This window comes from Lactuca sativa, chromosome 3 (assembly GCF_002870075.4).
Source record: "Lactuca sativa cultivar Salinas chromosome 3, Lsat_Salinas_v11, whole genome shotgun sequence".
NCBI lineage: Eukaryota > Viridiplantae > Streptophyta > Magnoliopsida > Asterales > Asteraceae > Lactuca > Lactuca sativa.
The window spans coordinates 153,439,803-153,453,890 of NC_056625.2; the positions used below are offsets into that span (position 1 = coordinate 153,439,803).

At 40.3% G+C, this 14,088-nt stretch overlaps 1 protein-coding gene across 1 annotated transcript; it reads right to left on the reverse strand.

Moving 5' to 3' along the window:
• Positions 1–9,681: 9,681 nt before the first annotated feature.
• On the reverse strand, positions 9,682–12,197 carry LOC111896324 (uncharacterized). The gene is made up of 5 exons (XM_042900697.1): positions 11,835–12,197; positions 11,373–11,729; positions 10,714–11,254; positions 10,115–10,285; positions 9,682–10,025 (listed from the first exon to the last, which is right to left on the reverse strand). The coding sequence occupies exons 1-5, from the start codon at positions 12,195–12,197 to the stop codon at positions 9,682–9,684; spliced, it is 1,776 nt and encodes a 591-aa protein (XP_042756631.1).
• Between the last annotated feature and the right edge of the window lie 1,891 nt (positions 12,198–14,088).

Genomic DNA, 14,088 nt, shown 5'->3' on the forward strand with positions numbered 1-14,088 from the left:
TGTTTGGCGGCGAGGGCGAGGCGCTACCTTCAGCAGGGTTGTGCAGGTTATGTCACCTATGTTATGGATACCCCCGGAAAAGAGTAAGACGACAGTGGATGATGTATCGATCATACGAGAGTACCCGGATGTGTTCCCAATTGATTTGCCTGTGATACCTCTGGACAGGCAGGTTGAGTTCAGGATTGACATGGTCCCTGGTGCGGCTCTGATAGCCAAAGAACCATATCGGTTGGCTCCTCTCGAGATGCAGGAATTGTCTACGCAGCTAGAAGAGTTGCTAGACAAGGGATTTGTCAAGCCGAGTAGTTCGCCATGGGGAGCCCCGATCTTGTGTGTGAAGAACAAGTACGGGTCACATCGGATGTACAAAGACTACCGAGAGCTAAATAAGGTAATGGTGAAGAACCGTTATCCTCTCCCGAGGATTGATGATTTGTTTGACTAGCTACAGGGCGCATCTTGGTTCTCCAATATTGATCTGCGATCGGGTTATCACCAAATGCTAGTCAGAGACGAGGATGTGCAGAAGAAAGCTTTCAGGACTCATTATGGTCACTATGACTTCGTGGTGATGCCATCTGGGCTCACCAATGCTCCAGCCGCATTCATGGACCTCATGAACCGCATGCGCAAACCGATGTTGGACCATTCTATGATAGTCTTCATTGATGACATCTTGGTTTACCCCAAGACTCAGGAGCAGCATGAGGAGCACCTAAGGGACGTGTTGGGGTGTCACAACTAGCATTTCTAGCTAGGAAGTTCTGTCCTCATGTAAACATTAACTATTATAAGACTTGTAAACTAAGTAGATATCATACTCTATGCTCAATCAAAATCATCCATTTGAATCGAAACTCCTAAATGAAGTTCAAAACCTAATATAATGCATCTCATACACTTAACTATGGGTCTGAAACCCTAAAAATCCCGGTTCAAATTTATTATGGACTAGGATCCTCTTATTGGGCCTAATGGGCCAGTAAACCTTCTATTTGATGATTTCGGGCCAATGAAACCCATTTAGGCTCTAGTTGGGCCCACATTCGTCAAACCATAGCAATTAGGCTGGGTTGGGCCCAAAAATAACTCACTCATTCTCATGGGCCTTTATGGGCCGTGAACCACCCTATTGAACTTTATGGGCCGTAAACCCATCTTCTCATGGTAATTGGGCCGTAAACCCCATCCCTTTACCACCTTTGGGCCGTGAACCCTCAAGAAGGGCCCAATAGGCCGAAAATTCTCAGCTAGGGCCTCATAATGTCAAACATAAGCTAGTATGGCCCAAAATTTGCCTCTTCTCTTTTCTTCTCCCTCATTCTCGGCCCAACTTTTATATAAAAAAAATAAATAACAAGTTGATAATTAAGTGTTGCCACATAATTATTGTTCAAAGGATAATTAAGCAAATTACACACCATGTCTCCAGGAAATCTCACGTTGCCATGCAACAATCTTGTCATCTCTCTCTTCCCTTCCTCTTCTTTTACTCTCAGCCCAAACAACCCACCACCACCCTCATTTTACTCTTAAATCCACTCAAACATTTTTCTCTAAGAACACTCAAAGAAACCTCCTCTATTTTTCCTAGATTTCGTGTGTACTTAGGTGTGTCTCAAAGAAAATCTCTTTAAGCTTCATACTTAGGTAAGATCATGTAAACTCAAAGTGATTTATTTCATTTTATGATAGATCCATCCTCATAATCACATGTCTTCATAATCATGCTCTTAAAACTTCTTAGAATTCGAAGATCTCCTCTAAAGAAGACTTCTAGGGCCGAGATCCTTCTCAACCTTCATCCAAGACCGAAAAATATAACTCAAAGTGAGTTCATACCCCTATTTTCGATTTTTACTATGTTTTGGAGGAGAATACAAGTTGTTTTGTGTAGATCTATGTGTGTGTGCATGATTTTGTGTGTTTTTCATGTTATATATGTGATTATGTGTTTTCAAATCCATGAACTTAAAGATCTACTAAACGATGTTGCTATTTGTAGAACATAACACTCATTTCAACCTATCTTACAAAGAAATGGTTTTAAAATACATACAAGTTACTTAAAACCAAGAAAATTGCATAAGAGGGCCAAAAGTGACAAAATGACCAAAAATGGGTATATTTGTGTAACTCACGGTTAGTAGGGGTCAAAAAGGGTTATTTTGCTAAATATGGCTAGTTACGGCATATGAGACCCCACAAGGACCAAAAATGTAAAAAAAATTCATAATTGGGCCTTAATTGGGCTTTTACAGCTTAAGTGTCATTTTCAAACAAAGTTGTGCCGAAAATGTAAGTTTTCGATAAAAAGGACTGGAAATGTAAATTTGTTAAAACTTGGGCCAAAAAGATAAAATTATTTACAAATAAGCCAAGAATGCACATTATCATAAAAATCAAGCCAAAAATGATATTTTAACAAAAATGAGTTAAAAATATTATTTTTACAAAACTAGCCTTAAATGCAAGTTTTGTTCATAAAACGGTCCCAAAATGTTATTTTTTTTTAATCAAAAACATGCCTTAAATGTAAATTTTCGACTTAATGGGCCATGAAAGTCATTTTTACAAAAAGTGGGCCTTTTAAGTCATTTTGGTAAATAATTGGGCTAAAACAAGCAATAAAATAACAAACAGGCTAATTACGTCATTCTCATGCTTATTAGGCCTTAGTGACCCATTTCTATGCTTGATAGGTCATGTATACTCTTTACATTTTTATTGGGCCTTATTGACCCAATTACATGTTTGACGGACCTTGGATACCCCTTGCGTGCTTATTTGGTCGGTAAATAATATACATATGTGTTAGGTGTGTCAAACCCAACAAATAAAGGGGTACAATAGACTCAAAATACGATGCTTTAATGCATTAAAAAGTAGTACAAGGCAAGCATGGTCGAACCACAGAGACACGGGACAAAAGTCTATACCTCTTTGCGCAAGGTACTTTCATCACAAAAAGGGGGATTTGTTTGCAAAAGTGAAATAATAAAATAACAATCAACTTTGGAACATGTAGAAAATGAAATAGATTTGTAAACAAGTAGTAAAAGTGCTTCCAGTTCTAGTTCTCAATGTTGTTGTTCAACTTGATTATGACTTGATGTAATTCAAGATTGCTATTCTAAGTTGGTACTGAAAGATATTAACACGCTCTAATATCTCTCGCTTGCCAACTTATCTAACCAAAATACGCTCTTTGACTAGACCTAGCTTCACTAATTCAACCTAAACACGCTCTTAGATTGTATTGAAAAACTGCATTAAGTTTTGTACAAGCTTCCCAACAATGTTCATTTCTTCTCATACGCTCGGAAGTGTGAAAACATGTGATATATGTTTTACAATAAGAAAACTTATTGCTTGTTACCAATTATTAACTCAATAGAACAATCAGGTGCCCTAAAAGTTAATTATCTGCACAAAAGTTCAATTCATGAAAGTGGCCAATCAAACACAAATCAAATTTAGGGTTCTAGTTTAAACAAAAACATAATCACTAGAATAGAATCACAAATCAAACATCAAATCATATGCTTCAAGTCAAGAAATCAACATGTTCTGAACAAGAACTAGAAACTAGGGTTTCTTAGCCACACATGGCTAAGAACAAATCAACAAGAAATAAGATTGAAAAATGTGCAATTACAACTTACAAATACTAGAAATAATGTTTCCAAATGATTAATGATCAATCCCTTGCAATAACCTTTGAAATCCTCTCTCAAAATGTGCTCTGATATGTTGTGTCTATGTAAAAATGGCCCTCAACCCGTAATATGAAAGATAGAAAAAACTGCCAAAAGTTAGTTTTTGGGTCGAACACGGCCCGTGTTGGACATAGAGTAAATCTGACACGACCCGTGTTCAGCAGGGTCAACAACTCCTCTTTTTGGTCAACACGACCCGTGTTGATTTTGCAGTGTAAATCCAACACGGCCCATGTACCCCTCTCACTCCAAATCCAAACTTGTTTTTTCCAACTTTTTCGTTCTTTGCCCGATCATCCCGAAATCTTCACCAATGCTTCCCGACACTTCCCAAAGCGCATTCCAACCTCCGGTTTACCAGAAAAAGACATAAAAGTGTGCAAATAAGGTTGTTCTAGAGACTAACATGAATATGATGAAATGCAAGACAAATAAAGAACAATTATGCTAAATAGATGTATGAAAAGAGACTAAAAGATGTGGAAAAAGGTGCACAAATTGCACCTAACAAATCTCCCCAAGCTTAGACCTTTCTTGTCCTCAAGAAAGAACAAGAATCAAACGAAACAGGACAATTTCTAGATGGCAAAAAGAAACATGGAATAAAAAGGGACATAATGATCCTAAAGGCTAGGAATGAATGCATGCAATGAAAACCATGAAAAAGAAAAATATGTACAAAAGCACTAAAGAAACAAAATGAACCAAATAGAATTTTAAGAAAACAAGTAATTTATCTAAATAAGTACGATCAAACTTTACATCAATGTGGCTCCAATCATTAATACCTAGGCAACCTTCCTGCTTCCTTCCACATATCACAGACTCCCAAAGTGAGGAAGACCCGAAACGGTGTAACCAAATAATCCAACCATAGTTTTATTTAAACTTCGTACCTTAATTAGCTTTATGGGCAAAAATAACACAGTCCGGATCTCATGTCCTTAAGGCTAGATGGCCAAGAATCAGAATCGACGCATCCTTAAGAACCCGTCACGGCGAATCAGCTTTCGCTGAAACTGTGAGCCCACCCGAAGGAGCCCAGCTTCTATGCTTTCACTTTTTCGAGAGCCACAAGTATCATATCGCACAGTTCTTCATTCGCCAGATTTGACTTTGAGGTGGCTTTTAATTTTGATCAAACTTGGATTTCTATCTTCACTTGAGCTTTGAATTCTTCAATTAGCTTTTGAATTTTTGAAAGTTTCTTTGATTAAGTGCTTGAAATTTTTGATTTGGGTACTGGATATGACAGTTGTACCCATTCTTCTTTCTTGACTATGTCGATCTGATACTTAAGCTCTCTGTTACCGCGAGGGTAACGCGTGTCAACAAATAAGCTCGTGTTCTGTGGGTCCAGAGCAGCCGATAAAGATTCTTTTTAAACATTCAGAAGCAAATCATCCTAAAGTTGTTATTATCGCCCACAAAAACGTTTCAGTATGCCATTTTTTTAATTATCTAAGGCTGGGGTCTCAAATTACGGTGTTTGGGTCCCCTAGTTATGACAGCTAATTCTACACTTCCGGTAACTATCCGGTCGCCTTGGGTATTTTGTTTTTCATTTGATTTCTCGATTTCCCACTTCATGGAGCTATTGTATGTAAAGAATGCCATCATCTCGTGCACTTGATTTAAATTATTTTTTTATTTTTTTATTTTTTTATTTTTTATTTATTATTATTATTATTATTTTATTTTATTTTATTTTATTTATTTTTTTTGAAAATGCATGCATGGATATGAAATGCAAAAACTTGAAATAAAAATATTTTTGGGTTTTATAAATGAAGAATGCAAGGAGAATGAAAATAAGAAAACATCTTTCTTTATTTTTTATTTTTTTTTTATGCATGAATGAACCTATTGTACAACTTTACCCCTCCCCAAGCTTAAAGATAAGCATCGTCCCCGGTGCTTGGAGAGGGCGGAACAACCTATTGAGGAGGAGGAGGAGGAGGAGGAGGAGGAGGATAGTAGCTAGGATTTCGGGTCCAATTTGCGTTGACGCTCTTGATCTCGAGTGTATTGAGTGGTGAAGGCGGAAAAACTTTGGGTTAGGTTTGTGACATCTTGATGGTAAGTGTCAAGGCGGGTATGGATCAATTGGAATTGATCCATATATTGTTGGTGATATGATGGTTGTCCAGCATGGTGGGATGAGCTAGCACCACCCCTAGGAGTAGAGTTTTGTGGTGCAGTCCCGTCACTTACTCCACCTTCCTCATCTGCCTCATCTTGCTCGTCGGAGAAGGACTCGGGGAAGAGATATGGCGAGATGTGCCAGTCGATGAAATTGTTAGGACGCCAGAGGGGAAGGATGCCCCGGTTCTCCAGGGTGATGAGGAGCCTTGGATCGTGGTTTTGACCCACGGTCCAATTATGGTTCCCGTCCTCCACTCGAAACATTCGCATAGACTCAAGAACTCCCATGGTAAGGTAGGTCTCATCGGGTATGGGTTGGTGAATTCTGAGATATAGGGCCCGGACTGGAGCACTTTTGGCGAATAAAATGACAAGGCCACCACAAGATATTCTGTTGGACTGTGATGTGCTGATTCGGGTGAGTTTGTTACAAAGGAATGAGCCATAGTGAGGAAGGAGGTGATCATCCGGGTGGGCCATCGCATAGAGTATTTTGAGCTCCAGGGCGCTAATGGTGCTTATTTCTTCTCTAGGGACGACAAGTGAAGCAATAATCTTATGGGCCACTTTCATCACAGGGTGGATGAGAGATGAGGCCTTAGCGGAACTTGAGACATATGGAAGCTAGCGCGTAAAGTCAGTCCACCATGTAAGATCATTGTATCTTGGGATTGGATCATTGGGGCCAAAGGTGTGTTCCATGGGGGCCCCAACTATGGCATTTATTTGGTCTAGGAACAAGGCATGATCTTGGTTCATAAGCTGGAAACGTAGGACACCGTGGTCCAAATCAAGTGAAGATAAGAACTCAGTTGTTGGAACTTTATAGCTAAGCTCGTGGACCCTTAACAATCCTTGCCATCCAATGTTCCGAAATAGTATGTGGACTTGGTTGTAGACATGCAACTCATGGAGAGATGACACATGCGCGAATTGTTGGGCAGAGTGCGCGCACTAAAGAAATGCCTCAAGTTTGGCGGCTTGAATTGGGCCACGACAAACCATACCATCGTGTGCCGGATTGGGTGGAGATGAAGGTGGGGGTGACGGGGACCTAGGAAGAGGCGATGGGGACCTACGACGATGGGCCGACGATTTGGTGTGCCGAGGTCGTTTAGAACTCTCACCTTCCATATGCAAAATTTGGGACAAAGTCAAAAAGCCAACCGGTCAACGAGTCAAAAAGTCAATTGTTGACGGGTCCAGTCAACACGAATTTGCCCACCAAAATTTTGTGGGAAATTCGGTTCTTGGTGATTTATAAGTGATTGTCAAATCTAATATGACCAAAATGAATGCAATTTGACCTTACAAACACAAAATCCACAAGTGGAGAGTTGGAAAGATTTTTCTGAATCGTTAGTGGAAATGCGTTGTCGTTGATGAGAAAGACCTTCTTCAACCTCCCCAAGCTTGCCTACATGAAGATTTAAGCACAAAAACACAAAAATTCTTAGAATATTTTGGACCTAGGGTTTGTCAAAAACCCCTAAATCCAGCATGAAAGTAGAAGAAGATGGTGTATTAGATGTAGGAGATGAAGTGGGGAAGATGAAAACCAAACCACTTTGAAGAATTAAACCAAAATCGTTAAGAATCAAGGGATTTTTGATGAAAATCGGACCTTGGGGTTTTTTTTTTGGGAAAGAGAGGTGTTTTTGGAATGAATGTGTGGAAGAGTGAGGCAATAATCCTGATTTTTAGCATTAAAACCCACAGGCTCTGCTGCGCGAACACGGCCCATGTTAGGCATAAGAGTACATTCACACGGCCCGTGTTGGGCATAAGATGTGCGAGATTTGGCTGAACATGGCTCGTGTTGGTCATAAAGGAAAAATGACACGGGCCGTGTACCTCTCTGACTGCGAGATTTATTGCCATTGATGAACACGAACCGTGTTCATTGTAAGGCAAGAGTAACACGGACCGTGTACCTCTCTGATTGCGAGATTACTTGCCATTGATTGAACACGACCTGTGTTCAATATAAGGCAAAAATGAACACGAGCCATGTACGGCTTTGTTTGCCACTTCCCACTCTTTGAACCCAAAAAATCTCCTCTCATGCAAACGAAATGGTTTTGCATCCCGAGATCCGTTTGGTGATTTAAAAACATGTTTAAATGCATTTGGAACATCACAAACCAAAAACTCAAAGAAATGGAAATTGTTTTTAAAGAAAAGACAGAAATACCCCTGGGTTGCCTCCCGGTAAGCTGTCCTTGTTTTAAGTCGTTCGCTCGACTTTGCCCTTTAGATTCACTCAATGTAGTCCGGGCGTTCCAAGCTATCAACCTCCATGTCCTTCTCTTGGAAACCTTCATAGAAAACCTTTAACCTGTGACCATTAACTTTGAACACTTTTCCAGTTTTGTTACTCTTAATCTCAACTGCACCATGATCGAATACATTAGTAACAATGAACGGTCCCACCCACCGGGACCGTAACTTACCGGAAAACCATTTAAGTCGAGATTCATAAAGTAATACCTTTTGACCAATGTCAAAGGTCTTACGGGAGAGGTACTTATCATGGAATGATTTGGTCTTGTCCTAGTAGATTCGTGAACTCTCGAATGCTTCATTTCTTATTTCCTCCAACTCTTGAATCTCTAACTTTCGGTGCACACCCGCTTCATCAATCTTCATGTTGAGCTTTTTGACAACCCAAAAAGCTTTATGCTCTAGTTCAACAGGAAGATGACAGGCTTTGCCAAACACAAGTCTATAAGGTGACATCTCAATTGGAGTTTTATATGCAGTTCGATATTCCCAAAGGGCATCTTTTAGTATCAAACTCCAATCCTTGCGGTTTGTGTTCATTGACTTCTCAAGTATGGACTTGATTTCTCTATTTGACACTTCAGCTCGTCCATTTGTTTGTGGGTGATAAGCTGTGGACACCCGATGTTGGATTCCATACTTCTTGAGAACTGATCCAAGAGTTTTGTTGCAGAAGTGTGTGCCTCTGTCACTGATCAAGGCTTTTGGAGTTCCAAACCTACATAAAATGCTAGCCTTGACAAAATCTACAACAACTTTAACATCATCAGTTCTTGTTGCCTTTGCCTCCACCCACTTGGAAACATAGTCAACAGCCAAAAGGATGTAAAAGTTCCCAAGGGATGAAGGAAAAGGGCCCATAAAATCAATACCCCATATATAAAATATTTCACAGACTAAGATGGGGGTCAAGGGCATTTGGTTTCGGGAACTCAAAGAACCTGTCATTTGACATCTCTCACAACTTTTGAAAAAAGTGTAAGAGTCATGAAAGAGCTGAGGCCAATAAAATCCACAGTCTAAAATTTTACTGGCAGTTCTTTGAGGACCAAAATGCCCTCCGAAAGCATAACTATGACAAAAGTTGAGAATAGATTGTACCTCATGTTCTTCAACACATCTTCGTATTACTTGATCTGCACAATGTTTCCAAAGGTACGGCTCATCCCAAATGTACCTTCTCGCATCTTTCTTGATCTTATCTCTCTGCGACCTCGTGATATCGGGTGGGAACTTTCCAGTGACCATGAAGTTGCATATATCCGCAAACCAAGGTGGTGGACAGCAAACAAGTGCTCGTCTGGGAATATGTCACGGATGGGAGTCGCATCTTCGGGTTGGACTATTCGGTTCAAATGATCGGCGACTAGGTTCTCTTTCCCGCTCTTATCTTTAATCTCTATATCAAACTCTTGCAAAAGCAACATCCACCGTATTAACCTCGGCTACGAATCTTTCTTTGTAAGTATGTGCTTTATGGCTGCATGGTCGGATAGATGATCACTTTAGTTCCAAGGAGTTATTTCCGGAACTACTCTAGTGAAAACACAATAGCAAGCAACTCTTTTTCTGTCGTGGTGTAGTTGCTTTGTGCACTATCAAGGGTCTTTGATGCATAGTAGATGACATGATGTGCTCGATCCACCTTTTGACCCAATACCACCCCAACAGCTATGTTGCTCGCGTCACACATAATCTCAAACAAGAGCTCCCAATTAGGTGGTTGGATGATTGGAGCGGAAGTAAGTAAATCCTTCAAACGATCAAAGGCATCCTTGCATGGCTGAGTAAACGCAAATTCAGCATCTTTTTGGAGTAGTTGACACATCGGCACTGTGATCTTTGAAAAATATTTGATGAACCGCCGATAGAAACCTGCATGGCCAAGAAACGAACGAACTTCCCGAACATTTTTCGGGTAAGGAAGACTCTTGATAACATCTATCTTTGCTTTGTCAACTTACAAGCTTTTTGGGACACAATATGACCTAAAATCAATCCTTTATCCACCATTAAATGGCATTTGTCATAGTTCAGCACAAGGTCTGTGTCAATGCACCTTTGCAAAATTTTCGTTAGATTGCTTAAACATTCATCAAAGGAGTTTCCATAGATTGTGAAATCATCCATGAAAACTACAATGATGTTTTCAACATATTCAGAAAAAATGCTCACCATGCATCTCTGAAATGTCGCGGGTGCATTGCATAGACCAAAAGGCATACGCCTATAAGCAAATGTGCCAAAGGGACAAGTGAAGGTGGTTTTCTCTTGGTCTTCTGGGGCTACCAGAATTTGATGAAAACCCGAGAAACCATCCAAACAACAGTAATGAGATTTACCCGCCAATCTCTCTAACATTTTCTCAATAAATGGCAAGGGAAATGGTCTTTTCTTGTTGAGGCATTCAACTTTCTATAGTCAATACAGACCTTCCATCCGTTTTGCACACGGTTGGGCACCAAATCTCCCTCAGAATTCTTGATAACGGTAACACCGGCTTTTTTCGGGACTACCTGAACGGGGCTCACCGATGTACTGTCTGAGATAGGGTAGATCATACCTACATTCAAAAGCTTCATGATTTCTTTCTTTACCACCTCCATCATGGGTGGATTCAATCTTCTATGTGCCTTTCGAGTTGGTTTGAAGCTGTCCTCCATGAGAATCTTATGCATACACAAGGAAGGGCTCAATCCTTTTATATCAACAATTGTCCACCCAATAGCTTTCTTATACTTTTTCAGCAAAGTGACCAACTCATCTTCTTCTGCAATGGATAGCTTTTTGGAGATAATGACAGGCAAAGTCTTTTCTTCTCCAAGATATGCATACTTCAAATGATCTAGAAGAGTCTTCAATTCTAGCTTAGGTGCCTGCAAAACAAAAGGAAGAAGTTTTGTTCTAGAAATGGGCAGTTTCACATTGCTATTATTATACCTCATTTTCTTCCTTTCTTCCATGATCTCCACAATTTCCAGTAACTCTTCATCTAACTTGAAATTTTCTGCAATCTCTTTGACTGAATTGTTATCAAAATTCTTGCTCAAAACTAACTCCAACAAATCATGGTTAGTCAACTCAAAACACTTTTCAGTCAAATACTGGATTATATCAATAAAATTTATGCAATGAACATCACTTGGGTACCTTATTGCTTCATAGATATTGAAGTTGATGACCTCCCCCATCGAATTCCATGGACAATTTACCATTATAAACATCAATTTTTGTTCTTGCGGTTTTAGTGAATGATCTAGCTAAAAGTATGGAACTCGAGGATGGATGGTCATCATCTCCCATATCAAGCACATTAAAATCTGCAGGAAAGACAAGCTCATTAACTTGCACCAAAACATCCTCTAATACACCTTTTGGGTGTACTATAGAACGATCTGCAAGTTGGATGATCACCCCGGTTATTGTTAAAGTGCCTGTGTCAATAGATTTATAAACAGAATATGGTAAAACATTTATTGAAGCTCCTAAATCTAGCATAGCACGGGGGACATAAAGGTTTCCCAATTTGCAAGGAACAGTGAAAACACCCGGATCCTTGCACTTTGGGGGAATCCTTTTCTACAAAACTGTAGAAACATTTTCACTTACTTTCACTGTCTCATAACTTTGCAGCTTCTTTTTAGATGTGCAAAGTTCCTTAAGGAACTTAGCATATCTAGGTACCTGTTTGATCGCATCTAAGAGGGGAATGTTGACTTCAACCTTCCGGAATATTGCCATGATCTCACTATCTTCTCTCTCTTTTATGTTGCTGGTCAATCTTGATGGAAAAGGTGGTGGTGTGATCTTTGCTTCTTTCTCTTCCGGCTTCTTTTTCTCCACCATTTTTCCTTTCTTTTCATCCTTCTTTGGTGGTTCTTCTATCACCAACTCCTCTTCTTCTTCTTTGGGCATCTTCGGGCCATCATGTTCCTTTCTACTCCTCAAGCTAATTGCACAAGCATTGTGCTTTGGGTTCTTTTCAGTTTGAGGAGGTAGCTTTCCTTGATTCTCCATTTTGCTCACCGATTGAGCAAGTTGTGCCATTTTTTGCTCAAGATTCTTGATGCTTGCTTTGGTCTCTTGCTGAAAACTTTGGGTGCTAGTGGCAAGGCTTTTGACTATGTCTTCTAAGGACATACTTGAGGACCCGGCTTGTTGAGGAGGAGGTTATGGTTGCCTCGGTTGGTAATTGTGTTGTGGGAATGGAGGCCTTTGTTGATGTTGAGGGAATGGTGGTCTTTGTTAATAACCCCCATGTTGATTACCTCCCCAACCTTAATTGTTGTTCCATCTTTTATCACCCCTTGGCTGCTCAAATCCCCTTTGATTCACCCCGGAATACCCTCCTAAAGCATTGGCTTCCGCATAATCCTCATCTTGAAGTTGAGGGCACATGTCGGTTGCGTGCCCTAATTGAGAGAATATACCACAAGGGCGGGGTGTGGGCTGCACACCCTTGTCTTTAGCCAACATCATTACAACTTTTGTAAGCTCGGACAATTGAGCTTCAATTTGAGGATTTTGGACCTCTTTTACACTCCGGGTTGCATCCGTGTACCATTCTTCATCATGTCTTGCATGCTTAGAATCTTCAGCCATATTCTTGATTAAGTTGCGGATTTCGGTTGGAGTCTTATCGCGTAAAGATCTTCCACTCGAAGAATTAAGAAGCCTTCTTTCCATTGGAGTCATTCCTTCAATGAAATATTGGAGGAGTTGGTACTCGGTAATTCCATGCTTGGGACAACGGGCACAAAGCTTTTTAAACCTCTCCAAATATGGATGAAAGGCTTCTCTCTTGTGTTGTTTGATCCCAATTATCTCTCTTCTTAGGGCTGATGCTTTCATTTCTGGGAAATATTTGTCTAAGAAGAGGCGTGCAAGGTCTACCCATGTGTTGACCGTCCCCGGTGGGAGGTCATAAAGCCAATCTTTTGTCGATTCTTGCACTGCAAAAGGGAATGGCCTAAGCTTAATTTGGTCCTCCGTGACATTGTATGGTTTCATTCCAACACACACAACATGAAACTATGTGAGGAACTTGTGAGGATCTTCATTTTCTAATCCTCTAAAGGTTGGGAGGAGGTGGATAAGACCGGATGTTAGTTCAAGGTTTGTGGCTGCTGGATAGGTGATGTAAAGAGGTTGTTGAGTAACCTCTTGCCTCACCCATTGGCGAAGGGTTTGTTCGGGTGGTGGGTTTGGAGGTGGATTCCCTCCATGGTTATCTCCCATGGTATGAGTAGGAGTTGAGGTTTCTGCAGGTGTAGAGTTTGAGATAGAGTGAGTAGGCAAAGATGGTGGAGTGGTATTTTGGGTGAGGATGGTTGTGATGAGAGTGGGAGACTTTCTGTTTCTGATGCGGATACACTTGATATGGGTATGTCCTCCCAAATTTTGATGACCAGGGGAGTAGATGACGAAGAGGTCTCGGAAACCGGTTGCCTCTTATGAAGCTTGGCTTGCTTTCGTATTCTCCTTGCAGTCTTCTCTATCTCCGAATCAAGTGGCAATGGTGTACCTGTCCGAAAATATCTAGTCATAAACAACTAGTAACATCGTGCCCCCGGCAACGGTGCTAATTTGTTAGGTGTGTCAAACCCAACAAATAATAGACTCTAAATACGCTGCTTTAATGCACTAAAAAGTAGTACAAGGCAAGCAGGGTCGAACCAGAGAGACACGGGAAAAAAGTCTATACCTCTTTGCACAAGGTACTTTGATCACAAGAAGGGGGATTTGTTTGCAAAAGTGAAATAATAAAATAACAATCAACTTTGGAACATGCAGAATATGAAATAGATTTGTAAACAAGTTGTAAAAGTGCTTCCAGTTCTAGTTCTCAATGTTGCTGTTCAACTTGATTATGACTTGATGTAATTCAAGATTGCTATTCTAAGTTGGTACTGAAAGATATTAACATGCTCTAATACCT

What these genes read in the sequence shown, in the direction of transcription:
- LOC111896324 (XM_042900697.1), bottom strand. Translation starts at nt 12,197, where the DNA reads ATGGCACAACTTGCTCAATCGGTGAGCAAAATGGAGAATCAAGGAAAG. An exon ending in CATGAAGCTTTTGAATGTAG is followed by an intron (nt 10,286 to 10,713) that starts GTATGATCTACC and finishes ACATCATTGTAG; the next exon opens with TTTTCATGGATGATTTCACA. An exon ending in TATTGTGTCCCAAAAAGCTT is followed by an intron (nt 10,026 to 10,114) that starts GTAAGTTGACAA and finishes TTGGCCATGCAG; the next exon opens with GTTTCTATCGGCGGTTCATC.